Genomic DNA, 25,642 nt, shown 5'->3' with positions numbered 1-25,642 from the left:
AAAATGTTGTGGCAGCATTATGGATTTGTTACATTACGGATTTGCACTGTTGGTTTTATGTAAATTTTGTAAGTGAGGATTATTTGGATTAAATAACTTTCTACCTACATTGACTACACAGACAAGATATGAAGCAATCGTGCCTATCTGGAAACATTCTAAACTGATGTTCTGAGCAGGACTTGAACCCAAGTCATTGCATACAAAGTTAAATAAGTTAATTTAAGAAATTTCTTATGGGTCTGCAGGTGTTTTAAGGCTTAAAGAAGTTCTGTCATGTCGTGACATTTGTGTACTTTTTAGTTACTTAAAAGCATGTAAATGGCTTAAGTCTAATTACACTGTATTCAGCACAAACTGGGCTACAGTAATATGTGTAGCAGCATGTATGTACAAATTTATATTTTGGAGAAAATGACAGTTATAAAACAGGTAAAAACAAACAAAAAACATTTGTGGCTCCAAAGACATTTGTGGCTCCAAAATTATGTGACAATCATCCTGCTCACTCATTCCCAAAAAACAATATATTCATTTAAATTTTAAGATGAACTTTAATGAACTTAGACATACACAGAAGGCACATTGATGGCAATAATATGGCCGTACAAAAACACACATTCAGGGCAAAACAGTGGAAACAGATACTGTGCAGTACACAATGAAAAAAGGGTGTTAAGTTGGTAATAGCCCGCTGTTATACTGTTATACCCTATACACAGTCATACATCTTTGTGACACCTTAAAAAAGCAGTTTCTGTTCAACTGATGACATAAGTGAACATGGCATACCTGGCATTTCCATGGTGTTTTTTGCTGCTTACCATACCCTGCTTTACAATGCACACAGACCCTGCAACCAGCAGTGGCAATATTTCTGTCACCCGAGTTCAGTCCATTTGCTGGTTGTACGCAGTCACAGGTGCAGACAGATACCTATTGTGTGTCCATCCACTTTAAAAATACAAGCAATGCATCCCGAATCCAGACCCCAGTTGTGGTCCAGGTTCCCATGTGGGCAGGAATTGTAAGTCATCATCATTCTGTGTTTTCCATGGCTGATCATTTTCACTGTCACAACTGTTTAGAAAAAAGAAAAAAACAACATGACAATGACCAACACAGTAAACAAATGTACAGTATATTCATCATCATAAATCAATAATGACCATGCATAAAGACAATACAAGCTTTTGTAATGTCATATAACTTATGAAATATATACACTACCGTTCAAAAGTGTGGGGTCATGATTTAATTCCATGATGGTTCCTGATTTTTATTTCTTTCTACATTGTAAAGGAATGCTGAAGGCGTCCAAAAAATGCATTAATCTCCTTTGAACAGTTAATGGTGAGATGTGTCTGCTACTTATGCTCTGTAAAGACTTTATAACGCTACTAATCTGAGGTGCTGTTAATTGGTCATTTTTCAGGCTGATAACTCTAAATGAACTTCTCGTTTGCAGCAGAGTTAGGTTTTGGTCTCGCCCTCCTGGGATGGCCTTCATGAGAGTTTCATTATAGTGCTTAATGGATTTTTCAAAATGCACTAGACAAACTCTTTTCTTGCAAGAACTATTACAGAAAGGCTGACCTTTGTGTCTTAAAATAACAAATAACTGTTGTTTTTGTTGTTGGTATGTAATTACCTAATTCCATATGTGCTATTTTATATTTTTAAAATCCCCAGTATTGTTAAATAATACACTATATCTAAAAAATCACTAAACAAAAACAGAAATTTGCAAGTGACCCTAAACTTTTGAGCGGTAGTGTATATTGTCATGCCGGGCACCTGTGATGGGATATGATGCATATGATCGCCAGCGGGGCAATATGACGCGCCCATGGGACTTTAAAAAGAAGACTGGAATTCTGCCCTTTGATAAAAGAACTGCGTAAGCTCCCGCAGCACCTTCACTCCCGCGCCGAGCCCGCCATTGCAGCCCCAGCAGCTGGGAGGGGGAAGGCCGGGCATCGACAGCGTGAGAGGAACCGTTTAGGAAGCATGCAGGAGTGTGCTCCGTTCTGCCACTCTGCCCACCGCCATCTTTCGCCAGCTGCGTGCCCGCATGCCAGCTAGGCACTGCCTCCGGACCTGCACGTTCATTCCATGAATAAATGGAGTGAAAGGTAAAATTTTATTTTATTAATTAAAAGAGAATTTTTGTTGCAAAATATACAGTGGTGTGAAAAACTATTTGCCCCTTCCTGATTTCATATTCTTATGGATGTTGGTCACACAAAATGTTTCTGATCATCAAACACATTTAACTATTAGTCAAAGATAACACAAGTAAACACAAAATGCAGTTTTTAAATGATGGTTTTTATTATTTAGGGAGAAAAAAAAATCCAAACCTACATGGCCCTGTGTGAAAAAGTAATTGCCCCTGAACCTAATAGCTGGTTGGGCCACCCTTAGCAGCAATAACTGCAATCAAGCGTTTGCGATAACTTGCAACGGGTCTTTTACAGCGCTCTGGAGGAATTTTGGCCCACTCATCTTTGCAGAATTGTTGTAATTCAGCTTTATTTAAGGGTTAGCAAGAACAACCTTTTTAAGGTCATGCCACAACATCTCAATAGGATTCAGGTCAGTACTTTGACTAGGCCACTCCAAAGTCTTCATTTTGTTTTTCTTCAGCCATTCAGAGGTGGATTTGCTGGTGTGTTTTGGGTCATTGTCCTGCTGCAGCACCCAAGATCGCGTCAGCTTGAGTTGACGAACAGATGGCCGGACATTCTCTTTCAGGATTTTTTGGTAGACAGTAGAATTCATGGTTCCATCTATCACAGCAAGCCTTCCAGGTCCTGAAGCAGCAAAACAACCCCAGACCATCACACTACCACCACCATATTTTACTGTTGGTATGATGTTCTTTTTCTGAAATGGTGTTACTTTTACGCCAGATGTAACGGGACACGACCCTTCCAAAAAGTTAAACTTTTGTCTCGTCGGTCCACAAGGTATTTTTCTTGGCAATTTTCTTTTTCTTCTAAGTCTTGGCAATCATTGAGATGTTTTTTTAGCAAAATTGAGACTAGCCTTAATGTTCTTTTTGCTTAAAAGTGGTTTGCGCCTTGGAAATCTGCCATGCAGGCCGTTTTTCACACCACTGTACATGCATATTGTCAGAAAATCTCATTTGGCACTCAGCTGTAAGTACAGTGTTAACACAGGCAGACATGTACTAAATTAATAGATAGATATAAAAAAGATTTCATCTCTCCTCTGACCATCAATGGTGCGACCGATCTACACCGCACCTTACAGAGGATCTCTCCTGGACCAATAACAGTGCAGCACTGTCCAAGAAAGCACAGTAGCATCTCTACTTTTTCTGCAAGCTGAGAAGAGCCAGAGTCCCGACGCCCATCATGTGCACTTTCTACAGAGGCACCATCGAGAGCATCCTGACCAGCTGTATCACTGTGTGGTATGGCACCTGCACCGAGTCCTGCTGAAAGATGCTCCAGCGCATAGTGAGAGCAGCTGAGAAGATTGTTGGTGTCTCTCTCCACTCCCTTCATGATATTTACAACACCTGTCTTACATGCAACATTCTCAGCATCACCCGTGACCCTACCCACCCAACTTAGAGCTTCAGGAAGCTCAACATCCCTCCCAGCTCTGTCTCCCCTTTACTCTTGGGCCTCCCCCACTCTTGTACTCTGACTCCTCCATTTCACATACATTTTTTACCTGCACCTGTCACTGGTGCAGCATTGGACTGTTCAGTGCCTCAGCCCAGCAATAAAAAACTGTATACATACAGTATGTCTCTTTAAACGAACTAAAAGTATTTGCACTACTCTTTTTGCACTGTTTCCACTTTGCACCATATGTCTTGTGTCATTTGTTATCTGTCTCTTTTTGAAGGACAGATGAAGTTTTGTCTTAACTACTGTGATAGTCTTAGTTTATAATTTTAACTCTCTATATGTATGTAATGTACACATAGCAGAATGGACAATAAAGTTAACTTTGAGATCTTAACCACCAGCTTTAATCTGCCCCCTAGTGTTCACCATAAGCCACTGCAGCATGTTTCCAAATTTGTTTGCTACCACACACAAACGGATTTTTTGTTTGTGATCTGATCCAAAGTAGTGTTATTTTATATAGAAAGGAACACACACACACACACACACACACAGAGACACACACACACACACACATTGAAGCAAAGGCTGAGCAGATGGTTTGGCAAAACACTGCATAAATGTGTTATTTTCATATTTCTGTGTGGTTTGCCATAGCCTGTTTTAGGTGTAACCGTGACAATTCAATTATGATTGAGTAAGCAAAGGTTATGTCAGCAGGATTAAAATTCTATTTTTGGATGAGCACTTATTTTCTTAACAGTATAACAGAAAAATCCCTGTTTACTATGTGCTTGTCCATTAAATTCCAATAGATTTTTTACAATGGTTTCGCTCCACATAAAGTAGTTAAAACTTTATATGGATAAATGCTTTTCATGTGTGTGCAATGAAATATGTCAATTGATATAAACTTGGCTCCATGATGCAGAAGCTTGCAATCCCTCCCCAATCCATTTTATATTCTAGTTGCCTTGTATGTTTTTACATGTTTCTCTTAACAACTTTAAGTTCCAAATGACCTCACCTGATCTCTGAACACTTCTCTTCTGATTAGAAAGTCACAACAGTACCTGCATTTTCTGAGAAAATTAAAAAAAAGTTCAACCCATGCTCCAGTACAGCTTTTACTACTGCACCATTAAGAGCATCCTCACAAACTGCATCTCAGTGAGGTACAGTAACTTCACTGTGTTATGTCCCAGTATAGGGTTGGGCCGTACAGCAAATAATTGGTTCGGGGTTCTATTTTAAACAGTGTGAAAAAGGTGAAATATAATTGTGTAATATAACAAAGAAATAGACCGAAAGTCAAAAAGACAGTGAATAAATTCCCTTTTTCCCAAAACAAATGGAAGCCACACCCCTACTACTGGTAAGTGCACAAATATAAAGTGAAATTATTTACTAAATATATATACAAAAACACAAGCAACACCAAACCAAAAGGGACAAAGCAATAATAAAAGTCAATAAATAAAGTCAAAAGCAGAATACACAAGCCAATATCAAAAACGCCAAAATCACAAAATCTCTCTCCAAACAATCAACACCTCGCCGACACGCCTCCCCGTTCCCGCGTCTCTCTCCGGTTTATAAGTGGTGTGGCTCGTTGATGACGTCACTCAGGGCGGAAGCGCACGCGTGGAAGGTCAGACAGCCGCTGGTGTAGTGGCAGTCGTAAAACATGGAGTGGTATGTGGAGCGGTGCGCGACCTGGACACGCTGTAGTGGAAGTCGGAAAACCTGGAGAGGCGCGCGACCTAGACACAATATACACAAACACACACACACACACACACACGCTACGAAGCACAGCAACACAGACGCATAAAACACAAACAGCGTAACCGTAACAAATGCTTTAGGCCGAAAAGCTCTTCATAATTCGCCCAAAGAATCACTGGTATTCAGCTGCCCAACATGGATAAAATTCACAAGAACTGCTCTGTGTACTCTGTGGAAACATAACCTCATTCAACACATTTTTATTTATTGTAAATAGGCAACTTTAGTTAGTTTTCATTGGCATTTTACATGTAGGTTGCATATTAACAATACAATTTTATTTAATCTAATCTAATCTAATCTAATCTAATCTACAGCAATCTAAAAATCCCTGGAAGTCACAAATAAGCAAATCCATCTTCTACTGTACTATAATTTACAAATTAATGTGGCAAAAAAATTCAGAACCAAAACGTCTCCTTTTTTGTATTTGGTATATAAAATATCTCATATTAACTTGTTATGATACAGTATCATGATACTTGTGATGTAGTATCATGCATATGTAGTGTGGCTAGCTCATGTTAAGTAGTTGCTAAGGGCAAAGCAACAGAAAGCATAGTTGTGAGAAGAAACAAATAGTCCAATATTGTAAGCTGATAGGCCTGTGATATATGCAATTATTGGTCATAATTACAACTGCATTTTTGATTTCCAGGAATCAGTAAATACTGAATTCTTTGGCAGGAGCTTAAAAAAAAGACCAATCATGAACCAATGCAACTTTAACTGCCCCACCAAGCAACCCAACACAAGCAAAAGCAAACAAACAAACAAAGGTTTTTACAGCGCCAACTCACTTAGCAAACATCTACATTTTAACAAGCTTTAACACAATGACCAACATTGACAACAAATTTAATTCTCTTTGGATAATTTTAGTTTTGATCTTGCGCAAAGCTAACCCATTAGGGCAGGGTCTTTTCTGAAAGGGGCTGGTGTGACCAGACATCTATGTGTGTATTTTTTTTTGGATATTCTTTAACATCAATTATGAATACTGTAATGAAAACCAATATTTTTTTTAAATGTCCAACAGAACTAGAGATATTTTATGCATGGTGTCTGGTTTTCTAAATGTGGGATGTGAATGATTATAGCAATAATAATAACAACAACAATAATAACAATAATTATTATTATTATTATAATAACAACAACAACAACAATAAAAATAATAATAATAATAATAATAATAATAATAATAATAAAACAGAACACTCACAAGAGCTGCAGGAAATAATGTTAAATCAAGAAAGCTTACCATGTGTACAACTGTTTTAAAAATATAGTTGCAAGCAACCGTGAGTGGGCCCGAGCACCCGTGCCAATGCCAATGCCACCCAGGTGCAGTACACAACCTGTGTGTCTTTTTAAACATGCTAATACACGCTAGATTTCTGCAAGCAATGATGACCGCCAGCTGTGTACAACATAGAGCCTGTGTGCTTTTTGAGCATGTGAAGACCTCCAAAAGCCCTGGATGCTGATGTCACCCATGTGCTGATGTCGTAGTAACTTAATATGATGGCACCCAAGAAGTTATTCAGCATAAGTTTGGCTGAATCATTTAAGATATGAAAAATTCCGTCGCAAATTTGGAACATAAATTTGTCTAGAATGTGTATTGTGTGTGTGTGTGTAATATCTGTGTGTACGATGTGTAGTTTGTGTGCAGAATGTGTAGTTTGTTTGTGTCCAAAAATATGTTTGTTAAATTAAGATACATGTACACTGACAATTGTTCAGCTAACTAAGATTAAAACCATTCCATTTTGTGTGCCAATTTCGACGAGTTGTAAGCATAGGGGCTATATGATTAAAATAAATGTAAAAAAAATAATAATAATATATACAATATTGTAGTTGCAAGCAATGATGATTGGGCCCAAGCAACCACCAAATAGTGTAGGTCAGAACACTAAAATCTGCCCTTGCAAGCTTTGGCTTCAACACACTTTGTTATCCCTGACTCCACACTGATTTTCTGACTTTGTGCTTAATGGAGAGAATAGTGCAGACAGCCTCTTTTGTGAAATTGTTGACCTGAGGTGAATTTAGACTATGCACAGGCGTAAAAGACTGTGTTACCTTTGCCAAAGATCCTATTAATTGTCTGTTCTCCTCCCGTTATTTGTTTTTTTTCTGCACCACTTGGGTAAGTGTTTCATGGCTGTAGATAGAAGTCTCCCGCTTCCGAATGTGGCATAAACTTGTGCAGCAAAATCTTGTAAATGGCAGCAGATTCCAACGTGTCTGCAAATTTTCATGAATTTTTTTCAAATGTTGGGAGAAAAATCCTTAGGAAAACAATAGGGCCCTTTACACACTATGACGACACAGGGCTGATCTCATAATGCTTGGGCCCTAAAAAAAAACGGGCCCTAAAAAAAAAACGACGACTCAAGACGCATCTGTTTCTCCAGTACTTGGACTAACCCCCCAACCCCCCCCCCCCCCGGAAAAAAAAAAAAAAACCTCTTCTCCGATGTGTTGGACTAATGGTACTTAGTTATTAACCTAGTTAACCCAGTGTAAGTATGTATCCAATGTTGTAAACATTAAAGCACTTTTTGTAAGTCGCTCTGGATAAGAGCGTCTGCCAAATGCCTAAATGTAAATGTAAAAAAAGAATCCTAGGAAGAACAAAAGGGCCTTTGCACATTTATGACATCAGCACTACTAAAACAGTATTATCAGAGTGATGGCGATGAAGCCATAGTCATGTCATCATCATGCTGATGTCGTGTTACTTGTGCCCTAATAAATTACATAGAATGCAAGTTAAAGATAGAGGCAGAGAAAGACAGAAGAAAAGCAACAAAGTGATCATTGCATCAGATTGCATCAGTGATCATTGCATCAGATCTCTGGTTAGAACAATACCAAATAAATAGAGTGTTCACTTTACAACGATGGTGTGCTAAAATGGGCGGTGCAGTGATTTTTGGACTAAGGAACACTGAAAAAGTGACTTCACACTCCCAAAGTCAGCAGACCAAACAAGACAATGGTAAGAATGCTCTAAATATACATATGTTAAAAAAGTGAATGCATACTAGATAATGTGTATATACAAAATTAATGTGTACATTTAATGATGAAGCTTAATATTTTGACATGAGCTTTTTCTTTTAAATATAGTTTTAAATATATTTTTGAACAAACAATAATATAATATAATATAATATAATATAATATAATATAATATAATATAATATAATATAATATAATATAATATAATATAATATAATATAGAATATTTGCAAAGTATCTTAGTGTGTGCAATTAAAGTAACCAAATGCATTTGTATAGATTATATTCTTGTTTGAACTGAAAATTAAAAACAAAAAAACAAAAAGCAATATCAGATATATTTATATAATATAAATGAAAAATTAACTTTTACAGTATACAAGTATAAATATCTCTCATCCCCTTTTTACACTGTAACTTAGAATCATAGAAGAGGGTAAAAAGGTTTCCATTTGGTAACAAAAACCAGAAGAAATTTGTAAGAAGAAATGACAGCTACGTTTACTACATTTTGTCTTGGGGTGTGTCTGTGTGTGTGTCTACACATGTGTGTCTGCATGTGTGTGCATGCATACATACATGTCTGTGTGTGTGTTGGGTGTGTGTGTAAGGTCAAATGTTACAAATTCCATTGAAGGGCATGCATTCTGGAATTCATAGTAATATACATGTTAAAAATGTATGTAAAAAACATGTAACCACCCACCCGTCCATCCATCCATCCATCTATCTATCTATCTATCTATCTATCTATCTATCTATCTATCTATCTATCTATCTATCTATCTATCTTTATGTCACTACTAACTGTTAGGATTATGCTTTATAATCCTAACTCAGTTTATAAAACTCACTCAGTGTAGTTCCTAATGCTGGATAAAATGAAATTTATGTGTTATTTGTTTTAGTTCTAAGTGTGTTAATCTTCCTTTTGATTAGCTATTTATTTTTTTACTCATAAATGTAATTTACTGTATGTATACACTAATTATATGTACAATACATTCTAATGCTGCAGGAGAACTGTTCCACTGCCATCACTTCACTTTTGGAAAGACATTACCTCTCACCAATGTATATTCTGGAATTTATATTTGGCTTCATTGGAAACATTGTGGTTGTTCTGGGCTATATATTTTGCCTCCCTGCTTGGAAGTCCACAAATGTGTATCTCTTTAATCTGTCTGTGTCTGACCTCATCTTTCTGTGCACTTTACCCGAGCTGTCCTATAACTATGCCCACAACCTAAAAAAATTCAATTCTGCATTATGTGTAGTTAATCGCTACATCCTCCATGTGAATTTGTACTCCAGCATGCTTTTCATGATGTGGGTAAGTGTGGACCGGTTCCTGTTACTGCTTCATCCACAGCGAGACCACATCCTGTTGTCTATTAAGGGTGCATTATGTATCACCATCCTTAACTGGATATGGGTTAATGCTCAAATAGCTCCCCTCATCATCTTTATTGTCCAGGACTTGGAGGAAAATCGCTGGTCAGTGTGTCATGATTTTTCAAGTTTGAAAGGGCCCAGAGTTACACTTATCTACAGCATGATCCTCACTATAACTGGATATGTGATGCCATTGATGGCTTTGTTTCTATCATCACAAAATATGGTTTCGGTCCTCATGAAAAGAGAGGAAGTGCTTGGGACATCTTTTCAAAGGCCAGTAAGAATCCTGAGGGTTGCAGCAATCATGTTCTTGCTGCTCTATACACCCATGCATATAATGAGGAATACTCGTCTTGCATCACGTCTTCCTGAATTAAACCTGTCAGAGTGTGTCAAGGAATTGATCAATGCAGTTTACATAGTGACAAGGCCGATGATATTTGCTCACAGTGCCATCAATCCTGTGTTTTACTTCCTCATGACAGACAGCTTTAAAGAAGCTCTGCAGGACAAGTGGAAGCAGATTAAAAGGATGATAATGACCCTTTAATAATGATAATGATGCTAATGTTAAAAATGATAAGCAAGTCTGGCCTATCAAAAAAAGAACAAGTGACTTTAAAAAAAAATATATCTTACTGTAACTTTTAAATCCTACTTTGCTGTAGAATAGTAAAGTGTCTAAAACAGCTGTATATATTTTACTGCAGAGATAAGCACAGGGAAAGGTAATCATCTGGACAAATTAATCGTTAACCAGTTAATTACATTAAGAAACTCATGAAAGCATTTTACTTTCTGCCACTGCTCTTTAGAGGGAGTGTGTTTCGAGCAGAGAATTTGCACAACTGTCAACTTCTGGTTTAATTTTGTAACTATAGCTTCAGCCCAAACCAGTCTGACCACTAATCAATTCAATTCTGTTTATACTCTAGAAATTGTTCTGAGATAAAAATTAAAAGGAGGGAAGGGACAGCCCGGTGGTTAAGATTGAACTGTTCCCTGGCTTGAGCCATAGCTTTGCTGGGCTGCCACTGTTAGGCCTTTGAGCAAGATCCTTCACCTTCAACTGCTACTGATACAATCAGCAGTCAAACTGGAACCCAGCTCTGTAAGAAAAAATGCCACAGAAACAATGAAAATAAATAAGCTATGAAAAGAAAAGACCACAGTATATACTTTATACACTATATGGACAAAAGAATTCAGCCAAACCTGCAATGACATTGTAGCTAATTACATATACTTCAATATGGTTCCCCTTTTGCAGCTATAACAGCTTTTACTCCCCTTACAAGGCTGTTTACAAGATTTTGCAGTGTTTCTGTTGGAATTTTTGCCCATTCACTCTGTAGAGCTTTTATGAGGTTAGGTATTGATGTCGGTTAAGAAGGTGCCAGATTGGTAATATTTCATTTTTGCTCTACTTATTCCTTGATAGCATGGATTAATATAGTCTTTGATATTTATAAAATGTCTTTTGTTTCTCTTAATTATATTGTGTAACCTATGTGAAACAAATCATAGTACATGGTAAATTTTAATATTTTTCAAATAGCCAAAAATAAAATAAAAATAGACAAAATACAATTATTTACAGACCTTTGCCTTTAGGGGGAGCTATTGTCTCAGCTGTAAAATACTATTACTCAACTAGAGTTTCTGTTGTTACTAAATAACTCCAATAAAAAATGTAAGCTTATGGAATGTGATTGTGTTTTTTTTTTTGTGGTAATTATTACATATTTTTCTAATACGTTTGTTATTAAGCAGGAAAATATTAAACAAAATTTGCAATTAACCTGACAAAAAAGGATACCCACATAATATTTCACCTATTCTGGTGGGAATTTTTGGTTTTCAAAATGTTGTGGCAGCATTATGGATGTTTGGACACTGTTGATTTTATGTTAATTTTGTAACTAAGGATTATTCGAATTAAATTACTTTTTTAAGTACATTGACTTAACAGACACGATATGTAAGCAACTGTGCCTACAACTGGTAATGCACATAGAGTATATGTCAAACTTTGAAGGCCACAAAATAATTCCTCCAAGCAACAAAACAAAAGTATTCTGCAATTTACCAAACCATTACATCAAGAAGCATCAAAAAGGAAAAATATGGAACTTAACATCCGAGATGTGTTGTATAAAACCTGGCTTTATGAAGGTTGAGTACAGTGTAAACCATATTATTGTACAGGATTGGTAAAAACTGCAACTATACTCAAGAGATATGCAAGCACTTTGTGTACACATGAAATACATACTGTATGCTGTGTGTGGGACGCTGTTGTGATTGCCCAGTTCACCATTTCATTTGTTTATTTATTTATTTATTTTTTTTACCTTGGTTATAAACTTAAACAACTATTTGTCATTCATACAGCATTATGCCAACTTACTGTAATTTGATCAAAGTCTGTTTAACGTTCGAGAACATTAATGTACCGATTCTACTGTGAGTGGATGACATCGGATCATAATTACAAATACCCATATGACAGTGTCATACAACATTGCACAAGAGTCATACAAGAGTTCCTGCTTATGTGTTACCATCGTGTTCTATCTTGGTGAGTTTGCTATTTGCAAATGTCTCACTATATGTGAGAACACATTGTGGAAGTGCCTTTTTTTCCATGACTTGATCTAAACTACTTATTTCTTGCTGCCCTCCCTTTCTGTGAAAACTTCTCTTTCAGCCTTTTATGGTCATTAAGTGTTTCTTTTCAGTGCAGGCATTTTGGCCATTTGTAATTCTTGGAGTCTGGAAGCGGACACTTCAATCATGGCATTGGATCAGGTGAAGTACCTAAGCAGAGTATTCAGAATCTCAGAGGGTCTGTCAAGAACAAGACCTCAGTAGCATTCTATAAAATTTTACTGGACATGCACAAAGTAAACAGAAACTTTCCTATTAGCTAGTTTTTCCTTTAAACTGTTTACTAGGAAATGAGGACCGAAAATAGTAAGTTCATTTAATAAGCAGGATAAAAACCCCAGAAATATAAGAAGACTTAACACTATAAAATTGATTCACTAATTATTTAAAGCAACTTACAATAGGATGAAAGTTGACCGATTAGCTAAATTATATCCTATCACCTTTTATAGGAGTGACTTATAATTCTTACTTCATACCATTTTGTAAAGATTTCTTGAATTATGGTAGTGCCCCTTTTGTCTACTCAGTCCTCAGCCTGTATTTTGCTTGTCCTGACTGGATCCAGGGAACCCCTCAATGAAACACACAAGTCAGTGCTCAGTGGGATGTTCAAAGTTTATTGTGGAAGACAAGAGTATATATATGCACACACACACAAAAAAAAACACCAAAAAGGAGGGTGCAGGAGTGGTCACATCTGGTCTGGAATGTTTATAAAAGATAACGTGGAGATGAACAGAAGCTTGGGAACAGTTCTGCAATTATGAGCCTTCAGCAGTTTTACAACCCTGAACATAGATTATATTAAGGAATGTGTTTGTTAAAAGCGCAGCGTGTTGAGGTCAAAGAAAGAAAACACTCTGTTCTCATGCACACAGAATATCATGAAACACTAAAAATGAAATATCCCCTACACATTTCATAAGGGTAACTAATTCTTACTTGGTAACCAAGTTATCTTCAAAAAACGTTGAGGAGATTTGTGAAGAAAAAACACAACTCTTACTCCACTACATTCGGCTACACTCGACTCGTTACTTTTCACTCGACTCATTACTTACAACGATTTATCCATGCAGCTGGTATAGCTACCGCATGACTGTTTCACCAATCAGACGCAGCAACAATAATCACAAAAAAATTCTCTAATTTTGCGGAACGCCCATAAATCCATGCTGCCACTAGTGGGATCTTGCGGTTAGTGTACAATGTGGCGGTGACTATAGATTCTACAAACAAAGCATGTTTTACTTGCAAAAGAGCAGCGTCACATTACATTAAACATTACGATTTAAACAGCTAATCAGTTACTCAGTACTTGAGTAGTCTTTTCACCGAATACTTTTTTTACTCTTACTTGAGTAATATTTTGGATGACTACTTTTTACTTTTACTTGTGTAATATTATTTTGAAGTACAGCTCCTTTTACTTGAGTAATTCTTTGGCTACTCTACCAGCCTCTGAATTGATATGAAATAGAGCTTAACCACCAGTGCAAATCTGCCCCCTAGTATTCACCATAAGCCATTGCAGCATGTTCCCACATTGTTTGCTACCATACATGAACACATTTTTTTGTTTGTGATCTGTTCCTCAGCAGTGTTATTTTTGATTAAAGAACGACAACATTGAAACAAAGGCTGAGCAGATGGTTTGGCAACACAGTGCATGAATATGTGTTATGTTCATATTTCTGTGCATGTGCGGTTTACCATAGCCTGTTATGACTGAGTAAGCAAAGGTTATGTCAGCAGGCTAAGGGAAGTTAAGAAAAAGACATTTTTAATAAAGATGTTTGTTCATTTTAATTAAGATGTATGTAAAATGATTTCTGAGCACATGACAAGTGGTGATGTGGTTCACGTCAACTATCGTAATGACCTATAGCTTAAACTGAGGTATTACAGAAAGCTGTATGTGGTTTAGCTCAAAATGTTTGGAACGGTTCCACTATATACTTTGACACAATATCTATGATGACTAAAAGTTGGCTTATGAACATAAGATCAGAAAAACACCTGTAGCATCTATATCTATAGTATCTACTGTATGGTGAGAGAGTATCGTAAAGTAAGTCCTGAGTATCACATCACAATGTAAACAATATATTTTGGTGTGGTTTTGACTAATGTACATGTGTAGAAGCACATTAAAAAATAAAAACATTATAAAAAAAAAATATATATATATATATTCGTGGATTAGCTTTTTTAAACAATTATTTATTATTATTATTATAATTATTATTATTATTATTATCATTGTTATTATTATCATTTATTTATTTATTTATTTTTTGTATGCACTTATTGTCTTATATTCTTAGGTGACAGTGTAACAACACAATTCCTGTTTACTATGTGCATGTTCATTAAAATACATTAGAATTTTTTACAATAGTTTTGTTCAACATAAAATAGTTTAAACTTTATATGGATGAATGCTTTTCTTGTGTGTGCAGTGAAATAGGTCAACTGATATAAACGTGGCTTCATGACACAGAAGGTTGCAATTCCTCTTCATGCCATTTTATATTCTAGTTGCCTATTTTTTTTACATAAACATAACATCTCTAAGTTCTTTGGGGTCCACATCTCTGATGAACTCACCTGTTATCTCATAATATCTCATGCTTACATAGCTATGTAGTGTGGCTATCTCATGCTAATTGGTTGTTAAGGTGTAAACAACAGAAACCACTGTGATGAGTAGAAACAAATATTCCAATATTGTAAGCTGCTATTAATAGCCTGGGGTATATAAAAATCGTTTGTCATCATTAAAAGTGCATCATTAGTCCTATTTGGATGGGACTAGTTTTACAGGGGGCCGTTAGAGAAATTTCTGTTTCACAGACGTACTTTGTGATTTTAATCCCATTCGAATCTGCCATGTCTGTCTTTCTCTCACACGCACCAATAATGGATGTAGATTCCACGCATCCTGGACGTGTGGTCTCGTGCAACGCCCACATGTAAAACAAAGACACTCCTACCTCTGTAATAAACATGGAGATGTTTGTCCCGTCCAAATGCATACATGAAGTGACAGATGTCGTCTGGAACTTAAACGTCGTTTCGAAAAACTAGTCCCGTCCGAATAGGACTGTTGATTCCCAGGGATTAGTAAATGGATTCCTTGGCAGAAAATTAAAAAAATGACCAGCTCTCCACTTTACCCCACACAAACCAATGCAGCCTTTACTGCCCCGCCCAGCAATCCAACACATGCAAAAGCAAACAAACAAACAAATAAAGGTATACTTTTCTACAGTGTGTAGTTTTACAGTTTAACAAGATTTAACATTGTGGCCAGTGTTGACAGCAAATTTGATTCTTTTTACATAATTTTAGTTTGGATCTTGGTTTTAATCTAACCCATCAGGGCAGGCCTTTTTCCAAAAGGGGCTGGTGTGATTGCAGGCCTTCACTTCAACCAGGCAGAAACCACACCTGCTTCCACTTGTTTAACAGTTCATCTTCAGCATCAGCTATCCAGCATTCCTCCTATTTGGCTGAAATGAAACCCTGCAGCCATACCAACCCTTTGTTGTGATGATTGAAGAGCCATGTTTCTTTCATTCTTTCATTCTTTCATGTCCATGCTTTTCATCCAATTGTCCAGATCCTGTTAAAAGCTATTAGGACTATCTCCAATCATTGGCTTGTGTTCAATAAACTAGCTGATGTTGATGTAGGTGTTGTGTATGACTGAACATAATGGTCTTTTATTTTAACCATTCAGTTTAGATATATAAATGTGTGCTTTGGAATTAAAATTTCACATAAAAAGCAGCTCTGCGGTGAGTTAAATCAATTAATTGAAATGTCAATCCATTCATCATACTTTTTCTTACTGTTCCATGAAACTAATATAAAAATGTGAAAACTTTTGACTGGAAGATCAGTCATGATCTTCAAAACAAAAAAACAACAACAAAAAAAAAGGGAAATGCAGAAAAATAAGAAAATTTCAAAAGGAAAAAAAGGAAAATAAATGTATAGATTTTTTTATTTGTAGTACAGAAAGAAACAGTTGTTCAAAAGAAGATGTTCTACATTTGTCTGCAGAAAAATGCTCACTACTTTTGGAATTCAACAAGAATTTTTATGAGGTTTTATCCTAATCCAGGGTTTATTCTAATCCTAAATAAATCAGAATTGAGTGCATCAAAGAGACAATGCTGGCCATAATATTATTTTATGGTGTTAAATATGGAAATGTCTAGCCTTACATTTGAGAACTATATACAATATCAGTAGCATAAAATGGATTTGTGTGGAGTAACACCTTAATCTCCCAGGATCTGTCTTCTTTTTAGTTTTAATTGGATAACTATTGGATAAATAATCTGCTAATATATTAGCTGAATAAAGTAAATCATCTGAATAATTCATTACTGAACAACGTGTTAGGTTAAACAGTAAGCCAGGATTTAAGTGGTTAAACCATAAACAGAGAACAAGGACAATATTTTCATGATCACAATGCAAATGCAAAAATTAGGCATGTGTCGGCAGGATAATTGGTTTAGATTCTTTTATGACTAGCATAGGTGGTAACCTGGTGAAGAGTACTGGGATTGTAAGAGTTTAGAAGTGGTTAGTAAGTGCTTATTACAGTATGAGGCATGGTTAGGAATGCTGCTATGATATCTAATCACATTTATTCACACACACAAAAAAGTGGCCTAGTGACTCATAGGGACTATGATTTATTCACATATTTTACATTGTCATTTTAGTGAACTAAATAGCAAACAGAGTGTTTAACAAATGTGTTTTACTCTCCTACTGCTCTGCTTTAAAATACAGCATTTATATCGATTCTAGGCAATTCCTATGTTATATAGTTAACTATACTATATTAATAAATGTATTAATACATTTATGTAATTACATTTTACAGAGTGTGTTAACTACATGGATGGCATGGTGACTTGGGATAGCACACAGGTTGGTATATTTATCCTCTCCCCATATTTCTTACACACTTTGAAAGTTAGTGTTCTAGATGTAACTGTACACAACGCAACACAACAATTCAGAACAAAAGCATTTCCTAGATTTCCTCTCTAAGGAAGGTATTACATGTTTAGGCATGTTTTAATACATTTGCTGGTAAGTTTTGAAAACTGAATGCACAGAGATCTGTCTTAGCACCACTGACTTTTATTGGAAAGGTTTTGGGCCTGTAGTATGTGCTGAAGTGTGAATACTCACTAGATAGATAGATGTGCACACATTCTCCTTCTGCACTGATGAAAATGAATTTGATGTTGAAGTGACCAGGCATCATACCAGTCAGACTAAATCATCTGTGAACTCAGGCACACTAAGAATTTTGTCGGATTTTCACACAAACATTTTTCTCCTTTGAGGATTGGAATCTCTCTACGTCAGCCATTAATTCCACAGACGGGGGAGGAATCTCTTATTGGATAGCTCAACTCTCAGTTGGGCTTGGCCACATTTTCTTAAGAAAGAAGAAACAGGTCTAATCCCCTTTTGATACTGTTATCCTAAAGTGAAATATTAAATATGAAAATACAAAATTCCAAAAAGTCTGTGCTCAACTCATGCCAGCGTTCTTTTCAGATGACTGGCCCTTAACAAGATTCTTTTTTTCACACCAGTATTGTGTCATAGATTTTCTTAATCATACTTTCACTTTACTTTTACCTGAAATAATTTTTGACAAACAGTGATTTGTTTTTTTCCTAATTATTTGCTTTCTGTAATTCTTTATATACATCTGTGTCATGGACTTTATGTAACCTACACCATTGTTATTGGATCTTTCAGTAATACACGTAATTTACTCTTTTAAGATCTCGACAAATGGACAGGAGCACATGTAATGTGACCTTTTGGCAACCTATTTTCAGTTACATAAATGGTATTTTTGAAATGGTAAAATAAAGGAAACATCAATAGTTAAACAGATGTGGCTTCATACAAATTAATAACATTACAAATAACTGTCAAAATGTTTTCAAACAAAATCATTTATGATAAATGTCACAGGTGTTTTTGAAAAGGACTGAGTAATCAATTTGTGGATTTTCTTTGTTTTTTATGCAACCATGGTGAACAATCTAGATGTGATAAACAACTATATCAGTAGGTAATTTGACATGTCAGTGAAATCTTGATTTACTGTAAATGATATTCATATTGTTTATATTATTACATTTCTGTCTATAACCCATTTAATTTCTTTTTACTTAAATGACTAAGGTTTTGAATAAATTAATCTGGAATAAAAATGGATTTAAAGGTTACATGATCAACATCAATTGCAGAATGCACTTTTTAGAATTACGCTTATAGGAACTTGAAGAATAGGCTATAATGATAATTATGCCAAGAAAACTCATTGGTTGTTTAATTCAAAATCAAAGTGATAAGATGCATAATTTTAGTCAAGGAGAAAAGTGAGCTGTAGACAGAAGCAGGTCACATTTTATAAAAAGTTAATGGTGATCAAATTGGTTTTATTCCAGCCCTTCCCATTCTTTTTGCACTGTCGCTGAAAGGGAGAGCCCCAGACTGTACCTCTGAAGGCCACAGCTGTGCAAACATCTGCCCTAATAAGTCTTTTCAGAGTTAGGCAGGAGAATAGAAGACCATCAATTAGTAAGCACGAGCTCTGTGTCATTTTTAAAAGAGGTGTCTTTTACCCTGTTAGGCATTCTAGATGGCTCTTTGACAAATTTTTCAGACCCTAAACATACCTTGGTGGTTGGCTTGAGTTAGCCTGCTGTTGCTTTGCTTGGCATAAACTGTTCCTGATGGCTATTATCAACTTAAAGCAACAGTGTTGGAGATGTGGGAAAATTCCTGAAGTGCTGAGGGACTGTCATACATCTTATCAGATAGGAACAGTGTTGACTCTGCTGATGTCTCACATGATGATCTGAGTGATTTAAATGGAGCAGGACTTGGTTGATTTTTGCCTCTTAGGCTATCCGATTGTTTCAAAAGTATAAACAAACAAAAATGCAGCACATTACAAGGCACGTTTGATGTTAGTTTCCATCCCTTAGGCTGTACAGATCACAAAATAATGGGCTTAAATCCTCTTAACCTTAAAACTTTTAAGATTGATTAGGTCTTCTTGTCAGCTCTTACATAGATTAAGTTTGTATCTAAAAATGCTTAAGGTCTGAAATTAATTTATTATTGTAGCCATTTTCACATGCTTTCACAGTTTTCTGCAAAATGTTATACTGGAACTGATGAATCTGTTCTTACAGCAGGTTCTGTGAGTATAGCAGAGGTAAATGCTGATAAGAATAAATAAACAAAATAAAAAAAAATATGCATACTGGTCCCATGCTTGAGAATTAATAAGAATTTACACAGCTTCGCTACAAAGAATAAGTTTTATGGCAGGTAGAGGTAAAAAAAAAAAACATTACATATGATTGACCCAAAAGAAAAAAATGTAAATATTAATGAATTTATTATTGAACCTTTTTATTTTTTAAAATATTTCTAAAAATCAAATTTTTAAATGTGCATACATTTTAATTTCCAATGTTATTTTGGCTAAGGTTGGCAGTGTAGTGGTATAGTGGCCTCACACCTCCAGGATTCAGGTCTGTGTGCGCGGAGTTTCCATTGTCTTCCACCGCACACCTTTAGAAGTCTTTGGAATCCTGGGTCAAGGAGCCAATGCGAATCTACACAAAACTAGTCATTATGTTTTATGACTTATTGGTGTACCATTTATTTTAATGTCCTTTATTTGATCAGGATTAATTATGGGTGATATTAATGTAATGCATGTTGTCTTGGTGACAGTAATCTTGCATAAATAATCCAAGCAAATATTGCTTGCATTATATTGAATTGATTGTAAATATTAAACAAAAGTTCTCATCGCTGTAGTAACTCATGAGGACAGCTATAAATCTTAATCTAAATTTGGAAAGTCATCAGTGATGTAGTGACACATATTCAACAGGTCTTGGTTCTTTTTTTTGTGAACCGCACCAAGACCTGTTGAATATTTGCCACTATGCCACTGATGGCTTTCCAAATATAGCTTAAGATTTATAGCTGTCTTTATGAGAAAGTTACAGCCACCATGAGAACTGAGTCCTTAGATGCTTTTTCAGTCAAATAGTTGCACATTGGTGGGAACTGGAAGCACATGGTATGTAGAGCCATTAAGTGCCATATCTGTGAAAGAATTTTTAGATCATTGACAGCCTAAAGACAGATTGAAATCTAAAGCCCATTCGCACAAGATTAGTATTACCTAGTGACCTCTACTCATTTGTAATAGTTGCAGAGTGTCATGTTCGGGGTGTAATGGCGGATGTTGATCACCGTGGGTGGATAGAGCAGGCATAAAGGCAGAGGTGTTGTGTAACCAAGAGAGTCTTTTAATAATGGTAGTCACAGAAGTATAAATAATAAAGACACAAAAACAAAGGAACAAACAAACTCAAACAATATGTAATAACATGGGGTTAAACATGGGCTGTCTAGCAGGACACAGACTAAGGGACACCAACAGGCTTTAATACCCGTTACACTACGTTTAAGCTCTGTAGCGAAACACAGGCTGAAGGATGCCTAGCAAACGTCCTGTGGCGAAACATCGGCTGAAGGACAAAACACGTGACCCACAAACTACGCGTGGAGCTGAAACAGGACGAAACATGACGAGACTAGATACCCGATAAGACGAGAGACAAGGAGAGACGAGAGACAGGACTAGGGCTAAAGACATGGCAATCAGCTAGACATGGCTAATAGCTAAACATGGTTAAGAGCTCTTAACCATGGCAGTCAGCTACACATACATCTAGCTAAGCATGTCTTTAGCCCGACATGCACTACGCTACACTTACCTAACAGCTAAACACAACACTAGAGACTCGGGACACAGAAACTCAGAGACAAGAGAGACTCAAAGGCTAGGCTAGGGGACACTCAAAGGCTAGGCTCACTGGGAAACTAGGGAGGCAGGAAACACAGAAATTAGAGACATAGGGAGACCAGAGGCACGGAAAGGCTAGAGACACAAAGGGGCTATAGCTAGAAGCATGACAGTTAGCTCAATATAGATTTTAGCTAAACACGCTCCTAGCCAAACACACACCTAGCTACTTACCTGTTCTAGCTAAACACACAAGAAAACAGGGGGACAACAACCACAATACTTACATTCACATGAACTACACCACACATGACAGGACTGAGTCAGCTCCACAAACTTAGACACACACAGAACATCTACAGACAACATTGTCACCAGAGAGCCCAACTCAACATAACTTAAATCAAACTATAAACTGAACAAAAACACAAAATGCCCACATAAAATGACTGCAGTGTAACTGATAATGCTCAACCCAGTTTCCCAGACTAAACAGCTATTTATAGATGGACTAATGGCTACCTCAGCTCAGGTGTGCACTCGCATCACCTGACCGAGGTGCCTTCTGGGAAACTGAGTCAGCCAACAAAAACTACAAAGGACAAACAGCGACCTCTAGTGGTGTTCCCTTACAGTACCCCCCCACCTTACACCACTCCTCCGGAGCGCTATCGGCGGTCCCTGGGCACTTCCCTGGTGTCCCGTGTCCTTTCACCCGACCCCGACGGGCTAGCTCCATCAGTAGACTGTGGGGCGGAGACCAGACCAGATCGCTGTCGTAGGCCGGGCGGAGCGGGCAGCACTGTATTGCTCTGAAGAGTAGAGCCCCGAAGACAGTGCTGAGTTGTCCCTTAATCCGGGTGGCCGATGCAGTACTGTTTGATCCTTCAACCCTGGCGGTGGATACAGTGCCAAGATGTCGCTCCAAAGGAACGGAGCCTCAAATAGGGGCTACTGGACGGGGTGGGGGTAAAGGTGGGGCCTCCGCGTGAGGCTCTCGGCTGCTGCCCCAGCAGCCTCCACGTGGAGGCCCCAGCAACAGCCTTGTAAGCACGTCTCGCCTTGTCTCTCGTCTCGTCGGGTATCTAGTCTCGTCATGTTTCGTCCTGTTTCATAGTTTGTGTGTCCTGTCACGTGTTTCGTCCTTCCGCCTGTGTTCCGCCCGAGCAGCAGCCGAGACCCTCTCGTGGAGGCCACAGCAGCAGCCGAGAGGCACCCTTACCCCCACCTCGTCCAGTAGCCCCTACAAAGGACAAACAGCGACCTCTAGTGGTGGTCCCTTACACAGAGATTGTCTGTTGTCCTGTGTGAATCGGCCATGTCTGTAATTTGTAAAGTAATTCCCCCGCAAATTACCTACCTCATTTTGCAGAACACTGTGGTCCTGTGGTATAAGTCCCGAATCAGTCAGCGCAAATCGGCATGTTCATTATCTGGCAAGGATTTGATGGGGTTGTTTATATATTTTTCTAAGGTTTTTGTTTTCTTGTGCACCTTTTTATCTTTTTTCCGTGAAGAATGGAGGCTGTGATGAAGTGCTTTCAAAGTATTTAGGGTGCTGAGTCATATCGCCATACACCATACACCAAATACAATGTGCAGAAAGAGAATGCTGGAAACCATCAAAAGAGCGAAATCAAAAAGAAAGATAAAGAGATAGATAGCATGCATAGCTGCATGCGGTAAGGAACACTCTTCTGTTTATATCATAAAGCTAGACCTATAATGACATGACATTTTCAAATCCCAATACAGTGAAACCTCGGATTGTTCGGCAAGACAAACAAAGATTTTTAATAAATCTTTACTTGAAAAATGAACAAGTCTTGGTTTACGAGTACCAAGTATCATGTATCACGCATGCGTTTCTTGTTTTGACGCTGAGCGTCACTTCATCACAACTTTGTCTTCAATTTTTCTCTCTCTTGTGCTGCAAAATTGTTGTTAAATCGTCTCCCCTGCTGGGTCGTAGTGCGCGTCTTTTACTTGTATAATCAACATCTGTGCACGCGTGTACTGTTTACTATAACACTGGGACCAGGTGCAGGGGCACATTGGGACCAAAAAGTGGCCTTGGACTTTCTGGCTCATGGCAGCCTACATCATAATACATTGGCTAATGTAGAGATTAATTTTTAACACCAGTTACTAGTATAAATATATAACACAATACAGAAATCAATGCTATTTAAACATATTATTTAAAGTTCACTGAACATAAACTGGGTCATATTAAAACAAAAAAAAATGAAAAGGAAAGAACATCAAGACAAACAACATATAAAACTATAAAGACACTATTTTAAGAAGAATGGCAGTAAAACTGAACAGGTAAGCTGAAATAAAATCAGTAGCAGCATTAGCTCACATTAGTAAACTAGTTACTTATTTTAATTATTATGGTAGTCAATATTAATTTAAAAAAATTCTGAGAAACGTTATTTTAAATTAATATTGACTACCATAATAATTACTACCTCGAGTTAATGCTTTTACTGATTTTATTCCCGATTACCTGTTCAGCTTGATTGCCATTCTTTTCACTTGGCTCTGGTAGATCAGGAGAGAGGTGTTGGTCATCATCAGCAGGCACTGGTTCATCATCACTGACCCTGCTGCACTTGCAGCTTACACTGGTGAGTGGTATGTCTTACTGTACACTGCATCATGATGATACCCCCTGCGAAATGTTCATGATATCTCACAAACAAAAAGGCCAATTTTTCTTTTCCTTATCCAGTGTAATACATACTTTTTCATGGCACTGCACATGTAGTCAGATTGTTCCACTGGGCTGAAACTGTGCCAGGTGGAGTTATAGCACTTTCAAAATTATACTAGTTTACACTCATCTAAATGATGAATGCTTTTTAAAACCCTTGTGACTCAGTAACAGACAATGCAAAGAATGTTTTTTTAACAGCCTGTAAATGAAACATTTTGGCAGTATTGACTTGCATCTTTTAAAATAAATAAATAAATAAATAAAAAATCACAATACTGCCAAAATGTCTCATTTTGTTGTCAAACTATTTATAAGCCTCCTGGGTGCTATTGGACACTAAAAATATTGTCTTTATACATAGTTTTATATGTTGTTTGTCTTATTGTTCTTTCCCTTATTTTACAAATATGACCCAATATATTTTCAGTGATACTTTTTTTTTATGTTTACGTTTTTGTATTGTGTTATATTTTTATACTAGTAAGTAGTCTTAAAAATTAATCTCCACTTTAATAAGCCAATGTATTATGATGTGGGATGTGCTGGGCTGCTGGATCAGCCTTGCTGTCCCTCTGTCATAATGTTAGGGCCATCAGAGCCTGCGGAACTGTAACTTTCCTTAATGTCAAAGGCATAAGCTGTTCATTTGAAGCATTTCACATCATTTACCTCTAAAGCTTTTTACTTCTTTCCGCATAACTTCTTAATTCCTTTCTTTTTTTTCTCCTTTTCATTTACGGAAATTATTATTAATTTGCTCAGAGAAAGGTGGGGTCGTGTTTAAAAACACGGATGGAATAGACCAACCTAATTAATATAAGAAGGGCAATACATCTGCATGCGTGCTAACATAAAAGACATGCACTTTGTCGACGACAGCCGTGCGATCGAAGCACTCATCCATATGCGTGGAAAAGAGATGCAATATTATGGTTTCTGTCGTTTATTATATATTTGCGTACTGACTGGGCCAGCCCACATCGGCCATCGGCCCACCGGGAAAACTCCCAGTGCTTTAGATGGCAAGTCCGCCACTGCACGTGTGTGTGTAAAACATATTTTATTTTGTGTTTGTAAGCGCATGTGTACAGCGCGCGTGTACTGTTTCTTGTAACACACATGTGTGCATGCGTGTAAAGCAAAAGAAAGTCTCATTAGAAGGTTAAAAATCCATTTTCTCTCTCTCTGTTGTTACGTGTGTGCGTTGTGTGTTTGTTCGCGTAATTTGACACCGTGCCGGGTCACATACTCTCTTGGCTTTAGTGTGTGTGTGTTTGTGTGTGTGTGTGAAGCACCCTCTTTCTGCTTCACACACAAACACACACTCTCTGCTCTTCACAGAAACACCGCTCTGTCACAATTCTTTTCTAAGGTAAAGTGCAGGTTTATGTGTTTGTTTGTTTTACGTTACATCAGTGATTCCATTAGTATGTGCTCACACAAATGTCATTAGCGATGTTCTTTGCCAATTTTTCCGACATAACAGTCTTTCCGGTTATGTGTGTCTAGCCCAATCCC

General features: G+C 37.1%; 1 protein-coding gene across 1 annotated transcript; it reads left to right on the top strand.

Annotated features, from left to right (window-relative positions):
• Positions 1-9,489: 9,489 nt before the first annotated feature.
• On the top strand, positions 9,490-10,380 carry LOC128513433 (succinate receptor 1-like). The gene has a single exon (XM_053487186.1). The coding sequence runs from the start codon at positions 9,505-9,507 to the stop codon at positions 10,378-10,380; it is 876 nt and encodes a 291-aa protein (XP_053343161.1). The 5' UTR covers positions 9,490-9,504.
• Positions 10,381-25,642: the final 15,262 nt, after the last annotated feature.

The sequence above is a fragment of the Clarias gariepinus genome, chromosome 25 (assembly GCF_024256425.1).
Source record: "Clarias gariepinus isolate MV-2021 ecotype Netherlands chromosome 25, CGAR_prim_01v2, whole genome shotgun sequence".
NCBI classification, from domain to species: Eukaryota; Metazoa; Chordata; class Actinopteri; order Siluriformes; family Clariidae; genus Clarias; species Clarias gariepinus.
This window is presented reverse-complemented; position numbering and strand designations above follow the sequence as displayed.

Excerpts from the sequence above, each read along its gene's own strand:
- LOC128513433 (XM_053487186.1), top strand. The coding sequence starts at position 9,505 with ATGTATATTCTGGAATTTATATTTGGCTTCATTGGAAACATTGTGGTT.